Source organism: Primulina eburnea, chromosome 7 (genome assembly GCF_022965805.1).
Source record: "Primulina eburnea isolate SZY01 chromosome 7, ASM2296580v1, whole genome shotgun sequence".
NCBI classification, from domain to species: Eukaryota; Viridiplantae; Streptophyta; class Magnoliopsida; order Lamiales; family Gesneriaceae; genus Primulina; species Primulina eburnea.
The window spans coordinates 1,851,619-1,872,660 of NC_133107.1; the positions used below are offsets into that span (position 1 = coordinate 1,851,619).

The 21,042-nt window shown below is 34.4% G+C and overlaps 2 protein-coding genes across 2 annotated transcripts; both read right to left on the reverse strand.

Moving 5' to 3' along the window:
• Positions 1-1,643: 1,643 nt before the first annotated feature.
• On the reverse strand, positions 1,644-2,192 carry LOC140837344 (protein FD-like). The gene has a single exon (XM_073203476.1). It carries the CDS (start codon positions 2,190-2,192, stop codon positions 1,644-1,646), a length of 549 nt encoding a protein of 182 aa, XP_073059577.1.
• A 17,503-nt stretch (positions 2,193-19,695) lies between these two features.
• LOC140835964 (protein DMP3-like) lies at positions 19,696-20,751 on the reverse strand. The gene has a single exon (XM_073201377.1). It carries the CDS (start codon positions 20,606-20,608, stop codon positions 19,967-19,969), a length of 642 nt encoding a protein of 213 aa, XP_073057478.1. The 5' UTR covers positions 20,609-20,751; the 3' UTR covers positions 19,696-19,966.
• Between the last annotated feature and the right edge of the window lie 291 nt (positions 20,752-21,042).

Genomic DNA, 21,042 nt, shown 5'->3' on the forward strand with positions numbered 1-21,042 from the left:
ACCCTATCAACGTTAATATTAATATACGATATGATTGGCATTTTTTTTAAAATATATTTTAAAATATTTAGTCAGTATAATGGTGCAGCTATATATAGTTCCTCCGAAACAAACTTACCTCCACACACGTCCATATATCATTTTCTTTTAAGCAGGAAATCTTGATAGTTGATGCGCATCTTGACCTTAAACCCACTCGATTAAAAGTAATCTCCTTTTTTTTTCCATATATTGTCCACTCAGAAAACCAACCACTACTGAAATGTACCTAAAATAATTCATTGCTTTACAGACAAAAAATATAAACATAAATACCTATGCGTGTGTGTACGTGTGTGTGTCTGTATATATGTATGCAATGACAAAAAATATATATACATAAAATACCTATGCATTGTATGTATATATAAGTATCTATGTATTAAATGTATGTATATATACACGTGAAGAAAACAACAAAAGATCAAGTCAAATCCAAGGCAGTGGGAGAAAAGATATTATGCAACGCCGAATGGAAACACTAGAATCCAAACAATGTTCTTACAATCTATACACTGTTCGCCGTACAATTATATATCCAAATGTCACGTCTTCCTCTCTCCTCCACCCAAATAACCAGAACAGGAAAAAAGGGTCCCAACCCTAACAGCTTCATCCCCTCTCCTGACCTCTAAAAACCAACCCACCAATTTTTCAACCCATTTTACCCTTTTAAGCCTTTGGAGAAATGGGATGTCAAAATGGAGCAGTGGATGTCCTCTGGAGAGCTTTCTTTTTGGCATATCGATGATTATCAGCTGCAGCTACGCTCAACTTTTTACATATATTTAAACAAATTTTATTCGTCAATTATCAAGGTGCCAAACAAAAGAATGTTATAGCTGAGATTAGCAACAAATAATGGAAATCGGATGCATACAGTAAAATGGTCAAGCGTAAAAAAGGGAAAAAACAAGGGTCCATGCAAGAATTAGTAATGGGTTTTTAATTTTAACTTGATAATTACCTGTTGCTGCTGTTTCTTGAGCCTGGCGTTTTCTTCCAGTAAATGGGCTACTTCAAACTCCAATTCATTCGTGTAAGCCTGTACAGTGGATTGATAAATGCATGCCATCTTAAGTACTTAATTGTCCTAAAAAGAAATTAGACTGCGTGCGGTGTTTGTTTATGGAAGCTGCCTACGAGAGTAAATGATTTTTTTTGAAGTTTTCCTTTAAAATGCAATTTTTTCCTACCTGAGAACTGACATCTTAATTAGATATATGACATTATCTCCATGCTGAATACTAAATGTGGTAAACAGAGACTATATACTCTCTCTTTTTCGCATGCAGACTCCATTTATTCCACTAGTGTAAATGCATGAACACTTGTAGTTTACAAATATGACCTCGAGTTTTTTTTTTTTAAAAAAAATTTGTGCACTTTAGATCAAACTTCATTTCTCCTACATGTACTTGTAGGTATTATGCATATGAAATCCAAAGAAAATCATTAAGTTCGTTCATCCTGTTTATTAACTGCACACACATATGTATGTGTGTGTGTTAAATTGAGAGAATGACCAACAAAATATTGAAAAGAAAAGATGAGACTGTATGTTGAAATAACAAAAAATAATAAAGTTTGGTGTAAAGAAATAATTAGTAACGATATTTTTCCTGTTTTCTAGCCCTTGAACGAGCAGCAGATTCACGGTTCTTTATCATACGCTTGTGACGGCGGTCGCCGGAGCCTCTCTCCAAATCCGGGAACCTCTTCTTCCCATAACCGGGATTCTGGTCGGGAACCAGACCCTCAAACGGCAAGCTGAGAGGAGACACGTGATTTAAGACGTGGCGGCCGCCTGCCCGATGATCTTGAGGATGCAAACCAAGTGGGGCGTTGAATCGTTCCTGACCAGAGCTCAAGGAGAGCATAGTAGGCGGAGGAGGAGGAGGAGGAGGAGAGGCGTCCACGGCTGAGTGCGGCGGATCTTCACTGAAAAAATCCTGAAGAATCATCCCACGAGAGGGATTATTCCCACTCTCAGGGTTGTAGTGCTGAAGCGAAGAAAGGGTGATATCTTTCCAAATCTCTTCCATAGTTTTGGGCAATCTGGAGTTACCACTATTGGTATCATTTCCAAGAATTGCATAGGAAGAGGGAGATGGAAAGGGGGTTGAGTTTGAAGAGGAAGGAGATGTCCACATTTGGAGAGGCATGGGATGAAGGGTTCGATATTGGAGGTAATTTTAGGTGGGAATCCATTGATTGTCTTTGGAAAGAGGCAATGTGAGGGAATAGGACACTGGTTTCCTTGTACGGGGAATTGTTGAATTGTCATGTCCATATTTTGCCAAACAGAACACGCGTCTCCCCAAGTCTTTCTTTCTGCATTTTTATTTCATAAGTACTTGTTATCTCTATATATATTAACATGCCTGCATGGTGTATTAAGCAAATTAATTCTTAGATTTGTTTTTAAAGATATGAATGAAATCAAAGTTAGATTTCACCATTTATTTTATGTTTGGTTCAGTTAATAGCACGTAGTACTACCGCGTCCGGTAATTTTGGTTATAAACTAATAGAATCAAACATTAATAAAATTTTATATCAAATTAAATATATTCGAGTTCAATAATTTTAATTTTTTTGTTCAAATTTAACTCGAAATGTTTGAAAAACACACACACACATATATATATATATATATTAATATATGATTAGATTATAATAACAAATTATTAAGACTCACAAATTATCGATTAAAATAATGTTAATATGAATTCGACTCGAAAAAAATTCGATCATTGTCAAATTCGATAACTTCAAATATGACAAATATTTATCGAACCATCTCGAAAAACTAAGAAACACCCTAACTTCAATGTTGATTGTATTGGCTGTATTTGGAGAGCTAAAAATAGAGAGGAAAAGTGGAGTTCATAAATGAATAGATCTTTTGTAAGATAGTCTCGCGAATTTTTATCTGTGAAACGTATCAAGTCTATCGATATTCACAATAAAAAGTAATACTCTTATCATAAAAAATAATATTTTTTATGGATGACTCAAATAACCAATATTCACAATAAAAAAATAATAATCTTAACATAAAATATAATATTTTTTTATGAATTATCTAAATAAGATATCAATCTCACAAAATATGACCCGTGAGACCGTCTCACACAAACTTTTACCTCATAAATGAGATTTTTTTGTTTATTTTATTTACATAGCAACAATACACAGTGGTATGATTTTCTACTCTCTAGGCTATTTCGATCATAGCAACAATACACAGTGGTATGATTTTCTACTCTCTAGGCTATTTCGATTTAATTTTTTATTCCGATATTTTAGCCATTTTACAGAAATTCAGTGGTACTCGAAGCTGCCGCGAGTGATTTTCGTATCATCAATGATTTTTTTGGGGGAAAAAAGTAAAAAAAAAATATGTGGCTTTTGTTTTTTCTCAATCGTAGTCAAAAGCTCTGCAATCTCATGTGTGGGATTTTGTTTTTCTTAAACAAAAAGCTCTCTGCCAACGCTGCTGCCTTGAATATTTAAATGGCTCAAGCACATCCCACAAACAGACAAAGAACAATCGAAAGGATTCTGATAATAAATAGATTAAGCATAATACAAAATCATTTTAAATTTTTATTGTATACCTTCAAAGTTTTATAATTTGACGCTTTATTATATACTTTTGGAAAAGTATGTTCATAACACATTAAAAAAGTTTTTTCCAAACCTCAAGAATCCTATAATTTTTCTCCTAAAAATTTATCATATTTCTTTTAATACTTTAAAAACCTACTCATAAAAATTGGTAATATTTTCTGAAATGACCCTCGATCAAATTGATTTGTTTAGAAAACGTTACCTGGAAGATTTCTACTTTTATAAAATAATTTAATCATTTTCTTAAATAAGTTAGAATTTTCTTTTATTAAAAAAAAATCAAATACCTTGTTCAATTTTGAGGTTCTACATGTCAAACTTTGATTTACTGAACTAAATTTTAATTTTCGATTATTTTGATATAATTATCGATATGTGAGACAATATCATGCATCATGAATCACTTCTTTTATTTGTTGGATGTTAAAAGATCATCAAAGATGTCTATCGTATGACCGTACGTAGAACCTGGTTAGGACAGGGGGTCTCAATTTACAATTGTAAATTTGCATGAAGTTCGAGTCTAATAGATACACTTTCAAGAAAGCATTTACATCCCCAAGTCAAAATAAATATGAATTCAAACAAATTTTAAATACAAATCAATACTCACAAACTTCAACCAAGAAGAAGAAAACACTGACCCGTGCATCTCAAGATTACAACATTGTCGTAATATGAGGTCCACGCACCCCGCAACGATGGGTCGATGTCGATATCATGTTGTCAGAACATCGGGCATCATACCAGAATGAATTCCAAGAACTCTGCCACCAACATCTGGGAAGCTTCATATCCAGGCAAAGGATTTACACTGCCATCAGCCTCTACCTAATTCACTGGATACTTGAGAAGATGGCCTTGCAATAGCATAAATTCGTTATCCGCGTACCTCTTCCAATTATCTTCTGCAACTCCATTCACCCTTCTTGCACAATTCAAAGAATATGGCTCTTCGAAACATTTTCGACTGTACCAAAGGTGTTCAGGCCATAGAGACATTCTATATCCGTAAACCTGCGTATATTTTGGTTCGGACCAAAGGTTGATGCCACACTAATTATGTTTCGTAGACGTAGGGGAAAAATCAAGGGATATGTACACTAATTCGCAATCAAAATATTGAATGACAAACTTTACTCGGAAATTTAATCTGACTGTTAAGCCGGTTACTTAGATGGTGTGACATGAAAGTAAATATTCACTTTACCTTCTTGCAACGGTGATTTTAAATCTTTGTCAAAGTGAAATACGGACACAACAACAAAGATGAAGATCCAAATAAGATCCTCAATTACCAATAATAGAATCTTCTGAAAGTAACAAGATATAAAAGTGACCGGTAATGTCGATGCTACATGTGGGGGCAAGTGTCCTCACAGGACCTGGATCGTTGATTTTGAAGAATTTGGTGGACCCCGCATATGAATTGGTGGACTCCACGTATGTATGGTTAAAACTGGGCCTTTGATCTCTTCATGGGACAGTGCCCATGAGGTAGGGTGAAATATTCCAAAGTGACCATACCTGGCCATGCGGATGCCGCTGCTGCTTTAACCAAGTGTGCCAATGTTGATATGTACCCATTGCTCTCTCTGTGTCTTTTGTGCCAGCCATTGATCTTTGATTTATATTGGCAGATCCAATTATCACATACTCATCATCCACCATCATTCCTTTGGCATGCACATAAACCATACAGCGCTGAAACTTTTGCGAGTCTGAAACCTGAACAAAAGACGTAAAGAGGGAACAAGTGGTGCTAATTTAATTGTTCCAAGTTGCACTAGGCAACATTTTTATCATACAAACTACTTAGGTGGTCACAAACGTCAACTTCACCTAAGGTCTGAAAATTCTGAAAACGGCAAGTAAACGGCCATGAGTTGGCCAATAGACTGCTGAATTAAGATTGTCTGGTTTTCTGCTGTTTTGGAATTCTAACTAAAGATGTATCATGGTGGTTTGTCTTCAAGTAGCATTATTAATGTAAGACCCCGAGACTAAAATAGCTTTAATGGTATTTTGGTAAATAAGTTGAAAAATATTCAATTTATTTTGATGGCATTTTCGTAGATAAGTTGAAAAATAATGAATTAATTTTAAGGGCAAAATGGTAAATAGTGACATATCTTTTCCATATGAAGTCCAAATGATTTGAGATTTGAATATGACATAGAAAAATCAAAGATAGAGACGTTTCATGTTTTGAGTTTTGAAAATTGGATCGTTTGACTGATCCAAAGGGATATACCAATGTTAAAAAGTTAAATAGTATATATTATATTATATTATATTATTTTATTAATATAATAATAATATAATATAATATAATATTTAAAATTAAAAAAAAATAAAAAAATAAAAAAATAAAATAGAGACGGTGGAATTGAATCCACCGTCCGAGCATTTCTTGACACACAGCGATAGACGAGAGGGAGAGAGGAATAAGGGTTTTCGATTTTTCTTTTTGATCGTGCGACTTATCGGTCTATCTAATCGACGAACCGACTTCAGTTCTGGGATCTTTGACACGAGGTCTTCGATTTGAGGTATAAATTTTATAGTTTTGATGATGTTTCAAATTCGTCGATTTTTGGAATAAATCCGATAAATTGTTAAATCATACTGGAATTGAAGATTGTTGAATAATGTATGATTTTAACGAAGAAGAGATGATTACAGTGATGTTATTTTGAATTATTCTCAATTTATTATAATTAGAGAATTTTAATAGTTGGATTGAGATTGAAGCATTATTTGTCAGTTTTTATTAATTCTGATAAATATATGCGGTAGAATAATCGACAAGAAACTAAGTTTTGAAGTCGGAATTGAATTATGATATGATTATGATTTGATATGAATTTTTGAAGTTTCAAATGATATTTGAAACTCATATTAATGATTTTGGAGTATGTTATTGATTGAAATGAGTATGTAATTGATGTAGATAAAGTGTATCTTCCAGCTACATCAATTGGAACGAAGAATTGAGGTATGTTGCGACCGGGTAACATACGACAGGTATCTGTATTATATGATATATGATTGGATTGATTTGATTGGATTGGATTGGAATACGTGTCTATGTGTCTATTTGATGATTTGATGTGGCATACATGACATTGAGATTGGAGTATCGATGTATATATAAAATAAATGTTTTGTTAACACACATCATTTTATGCATAAATCGATACATGACATGCACGTTGAGCTATGATCCTTGGATACCCTGATATGATTTGATTGGATTCCGGGGTTTGTGAACACAATCGCTATGTCGGTATTATATGACCCGTAAAGCATAGACAATTGTGGCCCCATATGATTGGATATGAGATGTGGGATTGACGACGCTTCGTCGACGTTGTCATATGTGTATTCCCATATCGGCCGGTGTGCCAGCTCGAGCATTGATTTGATTTGATAGCGATTCGATTGATTCTGACATGTGCTCAGTGGATGGGCATTTGACCTGATACCTCCACGACATACATGCATTGCATACCATATATCATTGTTTAGATATCTGTGGTATATATGATTGGTTGTTCCATACGGAGCTTTGCTCACCCCAAGGGGGGCTGTTGTTGTCTTTGTGTGTGGACAATGGCAGGTACTCCAGGATATCAGGAGACCGGAGAGGGTACTTTTGGAGGGAGCCACTGTTGAGTTGAGGTTTTTATATGTTGTTCCCAGTATATATGTATATGTATCTATATACCGGGGCATGTCCCGAGAATATGAGTTGTTTGTATATGATTGGTTTTGATTATGTGTGGGCGTGTTTTATGATTTGAATTTAGATACTATTTTTAGTATTTAAATATCAGAAGAGATATTTTGGGCTCATTATAAAGAAATTTTAAACCCGTTTTCCGCTGTGATTAATTAAACCCTAATCAGATTGCATTGTAATAACGATTAGGAGTTAAGGGCCCCACAATTAAGCTACATGGTATAAGTAAGAATATCATGAAAATTTTGGATAGATATCCAAATGAAGTAGGGGTGTCCGTTCGGGTGAGTTAAGTCGAGTTGAGCATTAGTACTATTAAAAAATTGCTTAATCCGAATCCGAGTCAAATCGAAAACTCTCAACTCGAACCCGAATCAACCAGATCAACTCAACCGAACCCAACCCAACATGATCATTTTTTTTCGTGTTAGCTATCGGATCCAACCCGATCTAAACCGAACTCGAAAGCTTCAAACCCAAACCTGATTTTTTTCGGGTTGAACCGTGTCGGATTGATTGGTCGTGTCTAATTTTGATCCCCTAAAAAAAAGGTAGATCATAGATGCGATTCCCACCAAAACAGACGACAAACTTACATGATCATTTTGACTAATTTAATGCTATTTTATATATACATTTTGCAAGTAGTTTTTCTCCGAATTAAAATTGATCTTTGATATCAGTTTTATTCACGTTCACTGTCTCAATTATTATTTTTTTTAAAAAAATCAATTCGGAAAAAAGAAAAAAATACACAATATTGTTGGATTAGCATGAATCACATTTTTTTTTATTGTTTCATAATCATGTGACGTGACTATCGAAAGTACTAAACATTTCGAAAGTTGTATGACTTAATATATTTGGGATTGCTGTACTGTGATGTTGCACAAAAATCAAAAGTTGGTGTCGCAGCCAATGCATGGTTATAAAATATTCTGAATCATGGGGATCGATCTATTTATAATTATTTAGTGCTCAAAATATATTTTATTTCGGAATTTCAGATATTCTCAAAACGTCATGGCTGGAGGACATTTTTCAACACAAAAGTGGATCAAGTTTACGTATTTAAATGCCCCTGAAGAAACATACATTAGGGTTAATTTTTTAAAGAAAACCCTTTGGTCATGGGTATGACCTAAGGGACACGGATCACCTACATGCTGTGCACACATTGAATTTTTTTTATTTTTTTATTTTTGTTTTTTGTTTTTTCACTTTTTTCACCCTCTTTTTATCTTTTGTTTCCTTCAATTTTCCTCCATTTTTTCCCTTCCACAAACATTAACAAACAATTTTATATGAAATAATATAAACATTTGAATTCTTTTATGTTAATTAATAATTTTACAATTAAAAATTACTATATTAAATTTTTACATGTGAAAACAATATTATTTTTTTCGAATTTGATGAGTATTTTTAATTTTTTTTTCCAATGAACAAAATTTTTAACAATATAAAACTATTAACATGTTAATGCTTAAATTAAAATTTAGAACATTTCCATCATGCAAAATTAAAAACTAATAAACCGTATTATTTTTTTCGAATTTGATGAGTATTATTAATTATTTTTCCAATGAACAAAATTTTTAACAATATAAAACTATTAACATGTTAATTCTTAAATTAAAATTTAGAACATTTCCATCATGCAATATTAAAAACTAATAAACCATATTATTTTTTTCGAATTTGATGAGTATTATTAATTTTTTTTCCAATGAACAAAATTTTTAACAATATAAAACTATTAACATGTTAATGCTTAAATTAAAATTTAGAACATTTCCATCATGCAATATTAAAAACTAATAAACCATATTATTTTTTTCGAATTTGATGAGTATTATTAATTTTTTTTCCAATGAACAAAATTTTTAACAATATAAAACTATTAACATGTTAATGCTTAAATTAAAATTTAGAACATTTCCATCATGCAATATCAAAATTGTCCGATAATGTTTGTGAAAGATGGAAAAAATTGGAGGAAAATGGAAGAAAAACAAAATAGGAAAAGAGAGGAATTTGTGAAAGATGGAAAAAATTGAAGGAAAATGGAAGAAAACAAAAGAGGAAGAGAGGGGGGGGGGGGGGGGGGGTGGGGGTGAAAAAAAAAGAAAAATTTAAAAAAATTCAATGTGTGCACAGCATCAGTAGGTGATCCGTATCCATGACCTAAGTCACGTGATAAAACAATTTTTTTTCCTTTCTTTTAGATTAAAAAAAAATAATAATCTTAACATAAAAAATAATACATTTTCATATATAACTCAAATAAGAAATCTGTCTCACAAATACGACCTGTAAGACCGTCTAACACAAGTTTTTGCCTTTATTAAAATATACAAGTGATAAAAAAATCGAGATCTAAAATAGTATATACATACAAATTCAAACATCATTTGAAAAGACAACTCCACTTCATTTGTAAATTAATTGTTATTATTTTTTCAACACGAAATCAAAATTAAGTTCGATTATCCTAAAAAATTTCATAGAAATTCTATAAATGTATATGTGACTAAAAATTCTGATTTATTTGAATCTTACTCCATTTCCTTTCATTTTGAAGTCTTCTTGTGCTCAATTTAGTTAAAAGCATGCAATATAGCTTACCAAATCCTAGTTTGAAGCCACTCGTCTGACCCATTCGGCCTAATTTTGCCATAAAAAGGACACACAGTGCTCAATTTTTCCAAACAAAATCGTACACAACTTAATTACTATATAGCCATGCAAACCCTGCACAGAGTCTCTATATAAAACCCAAAGTTTACATCTACTTTCCATCATCAAAATCAAAACTTTACAATATAATTTGCAAGTTTCAATCAACATAGAAATAAATATACATATCATGGCTAAGAGCATCTACACTAGCTTCTTGTTTCTGTTTACTCTAGCCCTCGTCACGAGTAACATAGAAAAATGTGAATCTGCGCGACATTTGTTGCAGATCATACCTGGATTACCATTCACCATACCTGTTACATTGCCAACTCCCATACTAGGCACCAAACCATCAATAATTCCAATTATTACTCCAATATTGCCACAGGTACCAATAATCCCTACCATCCCGGCTAGTACATCGACAGAGGGGACTCCTTAACTTGGCGACGGCGCCTCCACCACCTTCCGACTAGTTTTCTGTTGCTGAATAATGAAATAAGGCTACTTGCCATATGTGTGACATCCATGAATAAATGAACTTCCTTTTTTAAGTTATTTTCTTTTCACTCCAAGGAGTAACACTGCATATATGCCTCCTATATTGGCAGTGTCAACTCCAGTTAAATATCATGTATCACTGGTGTATGCATCATTTATGATGTATGTTATGATGTTTTATTCGCTATATATGTTTATCAATAAATTCATATACACGAGTCTTCGGTGTGCTTTTTTATACTGTTATTCTTACAAGAATTTCATATGCTTTGTTGGATCACATTCACAGCTTTTTGGTAGGAGCATGGTTTAATGTATGTCGCGTTTCATAATATTGGAAACAACTTTATTGTTTATATAATATATAACCCATAAAAAAGAATTAAGAAGAAGGTTTTTAGCCAAAGGAATTAAATGTTCAACAGTTCTAGAATGTATTGGTGTGATTAAACGACTCCTTATCAACTAATTTGGATATATCTTGCGGTGTAATTAATGACTTAAATAAGTCATTTTGCTATATCGATCTTGCGGTGTAATTAATAACTTAAAGAAGTCATTTTACCCCCCCCCCCCCCCCCCCCCCCCCCCCTTTTTTTTTACTTGGGATATGATGTATATTCACAATTATAACAATATCATTTTCAAATTTGTTAATATTATAAAGAAAGGATCCAAGAATATTTTTTTAAAGTTTAATTTTGTTTATCTAGAAAATTAAATTTGAGTAATATAATTGTACTTCAATTTTTTTGAGTAGAAAAATATATTGCTTTTCTGAAGCTTATATGATAGTATTTATGATAAAATCAAGGATTGAGATCCTCTGCTGTGGGGAACCCCACAGCAGCGGAACTGTGCATTAATAAAAAAAATTATTTTCTTTTAAAATTTGATATTTTTATATTTTAATTATTTTTAAATCAAAATTATATTTTTTATATTAAAAAATGTGATTAATAATCCAATTTAAAGTTATAATTTTATTTTTGGTTACAAATATATATTGTTGGGGTAAAATGACGCGTCTCTTATTACTTTTTTTTATAATTTTTTCAATTTTTTTTAAAAATAATAATAATAAATTTAATTTATTTTTTACAAATATGTGATTCCAAACGAACAAGAAAAAACGACGGTACATTCAAATTTTTTTAATATTATAGATCTTTTAAAAAAAACTATGTTGTCTTTTTTTCATCTTGTTAATTTTTTATTTAGAAGTTAAAATTTTATTAATCACATATTTATAATAAAAATAATAATCTTATTGGTTTTTTTATATTTTAATTATTTTGCCAAAAACTATTTTCTCCTTTTTTGCATTGTTAATTTTTCTCCTTCCTTTTAAATTTTTAAATACAAAAAATATTTTTTCCTTTCTTAGAGATTTAAGAAATAATCTAATTTTTAAAAAATATATAAAAAAAAATTTAAAAAAAACTACGCTGTTTGAACAAGAAAAATTATTCAATATAATTTTCTTTTTATATCGTGTCAATACATTGCACGCTACGGATAATTGTATTAACAACGTGCATATGCATGCCGCAGATAATAGTATTAACAGCGTGCACATGTACGCTGCGGATAATCTTGAACTTTCAACGGCTTGCATCTTTGCGGCATGCAATGTGCGCTGCGGAAAATGAATTTACGCGCTGCGAAAAACCATTTTTGTAGTAGTGAACAGAAAAAAAAACAAAGAAAAATTCATCACAAATTTTTTTTTTCATGATCCCTCTACTATTCAACTTGGTTTTTTCAGTGATTCAGGGAGGACTGAATTTTTTTTTTATGTTTTTTTCTATGTTGAATATTAGAGGTTCTTGAAAATACCAGTTTGAATATTAGAGCTTTCTTTTATTTTATTTTCTCAAAAAGAGATTAATTCGATGATAAAAACGATTGTATTTCGAAGGTAATTATTCTATAGATATAAGATATAATTTCATATTTAAAAACTTAAATTTTTTTAAGCAATAATAATAAGAAACGTAATAAAGTTCGTGCATAATATCTCTAGAGTAGGGTCTTGTGAGACGGTCTCACGAATCTTTATCTGTGAGACGCGTCAACCTTATCGATATTTACAATAAAAAATAATACTATTAGCATAAAAAATAATATTTTTTTTATTTTTAATTGATGAGCAAAATAAGATAGATGTCTCTGAAAATAAGACTCGTGAGACTGTTTCACATGAATTTTTGTCATATCTCTTATGAGGATGGGAAAAAATGTGGGTTGCCTTTTGAGGTTCACATATTGTGGGTAGAGGTGTTCATCGGTAGGGGTGTCAATCAGGTGGGTTGGGTCGGGTTGCGGGTCAACCCGCGAATTTTTTTTTTTTTTTTTTTTTTTCAACCCGAACCCAACCCGAACCCGAAGCAACCCAAAACCCCCCAACCCGAACACGAACCCGTCTAACCCGATTTTTTTTATTTTTTTTTAAAAAAATTAATGAAAAAAAATCGAAAAAATAAAAAATAATAATAAATATAGAAAAAAATATAATCGTTTAGCTGCCTATATAGCGACGGTTTTAATAAAATCGTCGCTGTATAGCGACGGTTTTTATTTAAACCGTCGCAAATTAAACCGTCGCCGATTTATATGAGCGACTGTTTTAGTAAACCGTCGCTAATAGTTTAGGGTTTAGGGTATTAGCGACGGTTTTAGCAAACAGTCGCTAATAGTTTAGGGTTTAGGGTTTAGGGTTCGGGGTTTTAGCAAACTGTCTATAAATTGTCGCGTTTAGAGTCGTTTTTAACATTTGCACTTAGTCATCCTGAGTGTTTATTAAATTGATATATCCGTTATCCGTACAATCAAAAAAAATGTCAGAACAAACCATATTTAGACGAAATTACAAACAATTTGTGGTTCCTAATAAAAAGTACAAAATTGTTGATGTCAATCGAAAAAAGAGTCTTGAATACTACGAACCATTTGTATTTCCTACGCAAGTCTCGCAAGTTGTGTATTTGACTTATCCAACAACAAAGAGAGCAGAATCAGATTGGATGCATGTGAGTACTCTACGTAGGCGAGCTTATGTCACTGATGTTGAGCCAAATACTGAGCATAATCAAATTGATGCGAACGATGCATTTCAAAATCATGGGAGCTATACGTTCACACACATCAACATGTAGATGGATTTTTTGTTGACACGCGATCCCGCCTCCTCCACGTAAGTTTATTAAATTTCGTTATTTTCATCAACGTTACATTAAAAAAATTCAATTTGATTCATTTTAAATCAACATCACAGGAGGAGATGGAGCGTTACATGGCTGATTCATTTTGTATGAAACACTTGTATTATTATTTACAGATTAATAATATGATTACATTTCTCAAATTTTGTTAATTTTTTTTGGATTATACAACACAATATATTTGTATTTCAGATTTAAATAATTATAACATTTAAAAAAAAATATTTGCGACAGTTTTTGTTGAAACCGTCGCAAAATTAGCGACATTTTATACAAACCGTCGCTAAGTAGCGACAGGTATTAATAAAAACGTCGTCGATCTTGTCGGCGACGGTTTTGTTAATACCCGTCGCTATTAGCGACGGTTGTAGTCAAAATTCGTCGCTATTATACTCTGGGTCTAGAAAATAGTTATATAAATTGTAAAAGTTTTTTTTTAAAAAACATGATAGGTTGGGTGGGTCGGGTGGGTCGGGTCATTGGGTGACCTGATATTTTTTTCAGGTCAACCCGGGGCAACCCGAACCCACCCGAGAAATTTTTTTTTTTTTTCGGGTTTGCATTCGGGTCGACCCGTTTCGACCCGAACCCGAAAACCCCCAACCCAAACCCGATATTTTTCGTGTCGTCCCGTGTCGGGTTCATTTTTGACACCCCTATTCATCGGTCGGTTCGGTTATGTTTTAGATTTTTTATTTCGGTTTTTTCGGTTTTCGGTTTTAGAAATATATAATCCGATATCCGAACCATTTTCTTTCGGTTCGATTCGATTTTCTACCAAATTGGTTCGGTTATTTCGGTTTTAATATAATTATTTAAATTAATAATATAAATATAATATGTTAACTTTTTACGTGTTTTCTTAATGAAATATTTAAATATAATGTCTAAATTAATTAAACAGATAGGAGATAAACGGTTTGTAATATAGCGACGGTTTATAACCGTCGCAGATGCAATTTTTGCGACGGTTTGTAAAAACTGTCGCGGATCTGATTTTAGCGACGGTTTTGTGAATATATTATGTCGCTAAAAATTCCGTCGCGCAGACGTGGCTCCACATATGCAGCGTCCGTGCTTACGAAGCACTTACGGATTGCATTAGGTTTTTAAATTATTTTTGAAATTAATTTTAAAATTTAAATTATTTTTAAATAAAACCCAAAAAAAAAAACTCAAAAAGAATGTTGGAACACTTCAATAATTGCGTTTGAGTTACTATACCATTTCGAATATTTGAGTTGCGCTGTTAGTACTAGCTATAATCTTTTGTAAAACGATAAGTGTTTGGTTATATGAATTTATTTGTAGCAATTTATGTTTAATTATCAGGACCGTATTTCTATGATTAGCCTGAAAAATTGCAGATATCATGAATTTTGACAAATATTATTGCTATGCATGTGTCTGCTTGATATATTTCTTTAATCGGTTTTTAGGGAAAATTGCTTCTTTCTTTTATCTATATGGCCTAAAAGTTTTTAGGTGGTTGACTTCTAATAGAAATTTAGTTAGAGTTAATCAACTTTAATGTGACACAAACTTTTCATATATATCGATCATGCAAGTATGATATGATCTGAATACATTTGAGAATCAAAATATCATTTAGATCCTCGTCAAAATCAACTTCAGAACATTTATGACAGTTGCATTATATGAACTAAAATATCAAAATATGTATCGTCATACGTGCATGGTGTCAACTGTTTTAAAAGACTTTGATATATATCGTCCAACATTGATACTTCCCAGTTCCCACCCATTTTCCTCTTTTAATTGGATGCGGAGCCTTATTTGGTGAGCCGAGATTTACTCTCGAAAACCCTCCACATGCAGCAAGCCCGCATAACTTGGAGAAAGAATCATCATGGAAGTACTTTTCAACAAGCCCCAGTTTCGATTTACAGCTGTACTAAACTCGCAGAGACCGTTGACAAACTAAAGATTGAGTTAGAAGAAACCCAAGGTGGAACTTCAGTTACTGAAGGAAAGAGGAATGGAGGCTGAGGTTGGGGTTGGCTTCACTGAAAGATGAGCTCCACAAAAACATGTCTAAGTTAGCACGTGCAGAGGCAGCCATGACGTCGGCGGTATTGATATCTGTACGAGGGGAGAGTACTATTGATTATGGAAATATACCGAGGGAGGAAGAGAAGAAAAGGGAAAGCGTTGGAGAAAAGGAGGAAGGTCCATTTCTGGGAAGGAAAAAGGAAAGGAAATTGACCAAAAAGGAAGCCTATTATTCCCCATTCCCCACTCATTGGGGATTTGTTTAGGAAAAAAGGGATCCTCTTCTACTCTTTTAAGCACTTATGCTGTTAGTGTTCAAAGTAGTGTTCAATGTTGTGACATTAGACAGTTGGCATTAGGCATTAATGTTCATCTCACTTAGCAGTAGCTGTTAGTTGGTTTTTGACTTGTACATATAAATAGGTCAAACTCCTGTATTTGGGAATTAATTCGATTCAATAATATCAGATTCATTTTCTTTCTTCTTTCTCTCATACCAAGCTCCACATAACCGTCAATGGCGGATTGATTTAGATTGCAAGCACTTTCTAACATGGTATCAGAGCTTATTTGATTGCTTCCGCACTTGATCGTCTTCATCCATGGCTGTGAATCCGCTCAACATTAGCTTCAATGATCCTCTTTATTTGCATCCTTCGGACACTCCTGGAGTTTCTCTGGTGCAAGATCCATTGATCGGTAATGAGAATTATGGTGTGTGGAGTCGTGCCATGCTACTTGCGTTGCGTGCCAAGAACGAGCTAGCTTTTGAGGTTGAGTTAGGTCCAAGTTCCAATGCATTAGATTTTTTTAATCATGCTTGTAAGTCTTTTCTCACCTCATTGGGAATCATACATCAAAGCTCTTGCCCGTACACGCCCCAACAAAACGGCTTAGTTGAACGAAAACATCGCCACATTCTCAACATAGCTCGAGCCATCAAGTTTCAAGCTTCCATCCCTGATCCCTATTGGGGTGAATGTGTTTTGCATGCCGCTTATTTGATTAATCGAACTCCAACTCCGTTGTTAGCTAATCGAACTCCGTTTGAGATATTGTTCAATAAGCCTCCTTTTTTTAAACACATCAAAGTTTTCGGATGTCTCTGTTATGCGTCCAACCCCAAACCAATTGATAAATTTGATGTGCGTGCGAAGCCTTATGTATTTCTTGGCTATCCACTTCACCAAAAAGGATACAAACTTCTAGATAAGTCGACCAACCAATTTGTTGTGTCTCGGGATGTCATCTTCCACGAGGATATATTTCCTTTCTCAACTGCTCATTCACCAATTACCAGTGCTGTGCAACCATCTGTTTTTGATCATGATGATTTGTTCTTGTCCTCACCATCCAATTCTTATAATGTTGATGATCAATCCAATGTTTCCATGCCATCTACAAATCCCCAGGTTGGCATTCCACCTTCGAATTCCCAGGTTAGCATTCCATCTTTAAGACAGTCCACTCGAACCACCAAACCCCCTGTCTGGACCAATGATTACATATGCTCCAATATTTCTTCACCCTCCTGTCCTTCCACAGCTCACAACATCTTTAACTTCATCTCTTACAACAAGTTATCCCCATCATATCGATCTTTCTTAGCCTCTGTTTCTACTATCACTGAACCACAATCCTACCACGAGGCAGCTTCTGATCCGAATTGGCGAGAAGCCATGGCTAAGGAAATTGCAGCCTTGGAGAATAATAACACATGGGAAATTGTTCCCTTGCCCTCTGGAAAAAAGACGATCGGTTGTAGATGGGTTTATAAAATCAAATACAAAGCTGATGGAAGCATTGAACGTTTTAAAGGCCGCCTTGTTGCCAAAGGTTATACACAACAGTATGGAATTGATTATGAAGATACCTTCTCACCTGTAGCAAAAATTGTTACTGTTAGGTGTCTTATTACTGTTGCAGCAGCAAAAAAATGGCCGTTACATCAAATGGATGTAACAAATGCGTTCTTGCAAGGTGATTTGGATGAAGAGATATACATGTCCATCCCTCAAGGATTTGATAAACAGCGGGGGAATTTTGCTTGCAGACTTCGTAAATCACTTTATGGCTTAAAACAAGCATCTAGGCAATGGAATTCAAAATTCACTCAAGCACTGATACAAGGTGGCTTTACTCAATCCATGCATGACAATTCTCTCTTTGTTCAGCAGCAAGGATCCTTGATCACTATACTCTTGGTTTACGTCGATGACATAGTTATTACTGGAAATAATGAGGATGTTATCGCAGCTCTTAAGAGTTATCTTCATGCTACATTCGATATCAAAGATCTTGGACCCCTAAAGTTTTTTTTGGGCATTGAAGTGGCTCGTTCTAAGGCTGGAATCTGTTTGAATCAACACAAATATGCTCTTGAATTACTGTCGAAGGTGGGCATGACTGGTTGCAAGCCCTTTGATACTCCTATGGAGCAACACCTGAAACTCACCACACTTGAGTTTGATCACTCTAAGCTAATCTGCTGGAGCTTCTGGAGCTTCTTCTGAATCTGATCCATTATTATCTAATCCCTCAAGTTATCAGCGCTTGATTGGTCGACTCATTTACCTCACAATTACTAGGCCAGATATTTGCTATGCTGTGCAAGTTCTCAGCCAATTTATGCACGCCCCAAAGAAATCTCATTTGCTTGCTGCTTACCGCATTGTTGGATATATAAAGAGAACTCCTGGATTGGGTCTTTTCCTATCCTCCACCAATGACCTTCAATTGTCTGCTTTTTGTGATTCTGATTGGGCTTCTTGTCCAATGAGTCGCAAATCTACCACTGGTTATGTCATCAAACTTGGATCTTCAACTATTTCATGGAAGACCAAGAAACAACACACCGTTTCTCGTTCGTCAGCCGAAGCAGAGTATCGCTCCATGGCCATGACAGCATGCGAAATTGTTTGGATTCGAGGCCTTCTTAATGACTTGGGAGTTATTGTAAACACAGCTACACCTCTTCATTGCGATAATCAATCTGCTCTTCATCTTGCTGCCAACCCGATTTTTCATGAAAGATCCAAGCACATTGAAGTAGATTGTCACTTCATTCGGGAAAATATTAAGACCAATGTTGTTCGAATAGTTCATATCTCCACACGGGTGCAACCAGCTGATGTATTTACCAAAGCTTTGGCCTCTGATCAGCATCGTTTTTTGATCTCCAAGCTTGCAATGCTCAATCTATTCCAAGCTTGAGGGGGGATGTTAGTGTTCAAAGTAGTGTTCAATGTTGTGACATTAGATAGTTGGCATTAGGCATTAATGTTCATCTCACTTAGCAGTAGCTGTTAGTTGGTTTTTGACTTGTACATATAAATAGGTCAAACTCTTGTATTTGGGAATTAATTCGATTCAATAATATCAGATTCATTTTCTTTCTTCTTTCTCTCATACCAAGCTCCACATAACCGCCAATGGCGGATTGATTCAGATTGCAAGCACTTTCTAACATATGCATCTGTTTACATGTATTGGGATGGATTACTCTCGAGCAAAAGGTCGTGCTTTTTGAGGTGATTGTCGCTCAGGTACTGTGTTGTTTGATTTCTTTAAGGTACACGTACTTTCCCGTACGTGTTGGTAAAAGCTAGTATTAGTAAGTATTAATTCATTGGCCTACGATGCTTTCGCAATAAAAAGTTGGAAACCAATTATATTGACTTGTAAACAACATTTTTTTTCCTATTTTCTTTGAAAAAATTTATCTTCCAAGTCAGATGCATTTTACTTGACGTAATTAGGAACTGCTGGGGTTTACTTAACGTAATTAGGAACTGCTGGGGTTCTTGCTAGCTCCCATCACATTATTGTTGCCTAAGTACTCAGAAACTTTCTGAGTTATTATAGAACTCAATTCAGTCTAAATATTATCTTGTTCGAAATTTTCTCTTGAACCCTTTTTCTCTAATAATCTCTAATTTTTAAGTATCACCTTTGGCACGCCTAGGCCGCGCAAACATGATTATACAACGAGTTCTTATAACAACTGCATGTAGAAATCCATTACAAGACATTGTAATTACTATAAGCCCTTTCAAAATAAAATAAAAAAATTACATTAATGTGTCGATGTTGTTGGCTTGTTGCCTCAAATCGAAAAGAGAATAGTTCATGTATTCTGAGTAACAGGGAAACCAATACCATGTCTCCTGGTCGGGAAAATCACGAATAACAAGCTACAAATAAGCCCAACTCCAATAGGAACAATGTCCAGAACTTCCTGAGCTTCACGCCCAGGTGTAGGATACAAGCAACTCACCACATTCTTATCCCTCAAAGCCACAACACCAAACACAAGACAACTCAGAACTGCGTGAATCACATCAATGAAATTCAGCCTATACTTGCTCAGATCAGGCAACTTGTAAGATGCATCAGCGTCGTAATTTGGATTGTCAAACAGCAACAACCCTTTAAACGTCGCGAACCCGTAATGGACAATCCCGTCTGATGCCCTGAAACTATCCGTGAAAGAGGCGAGCAGGCAAGAAATAGAGAGCACGGAGAGGAGAATAATGGTCAACGAACGCGTTGTGGGGTCACACGAGCCGCCGTTGGTGAAGGCTGGTGTTAGGAGTTGGAAGGCCAACAAGGTTCCCGTGGGAAGGAGGTTGGCTAGGTGTGCGGAGCTTTCTAAGGCTTGAGAGATGGCGCTTCGGGGCCGTGCCGGTGCAGGGACGAGGGGCGGAGTCGGGATGGCCTCGGCGGAGGATGGTTGGTTGGAGGATGCTGATCTTTGTCTAACGGACATGATTGATCTTGATCTTGATCTATTATGGAATGGCTTTGGTTGATTTTTGTGGGGGGAAATTTTTATTGGGTTTTTGATCTTGTAAGTCGGGACGAAATATATAACGGTGGAGGTCTTCTCAAGAGAATACGGGGTATGGGCTGCGTTGCGTCGAGTGGTTGTATTATATTGAAATTTCTTCCAAGAAACACACTTTGACAAAGCTAAGCTTCCGAGAAATGTCCAAATCAACATGATAATCTTGCCAACATATTCCTGCTTTTGTGTTTTGAGAATTGAGACTATCTTTTTAAATTCATGTACACGTTTTTAAAGTCTCTATACACGTTTAAATTCTTTAAATTGGAGGGGAATTGATGGCTATTTGATAATTTTTACTATTACAAAAGGGAAAAAAAAATCATTTTTCATATATTCAACATATTGATTTAGTA

Bases quoted from the DNA above. Each gene is read 5' to 3' on its own strand.
- LOC140835964 (XM_073201377.1), bottom strand. From the start codon at position 20,608: ATGTCCGTTAGACAAAGATCAGCATCCTCCAACCAACCATCCTCCGCC.
- LOC140837344 (XM_073203476.1), bottom strand. From the start codon at position 2,192: ATGTGGACATCTCCTTCCTCTTCAAACTCAACCCCCTTTCCATCTCCC.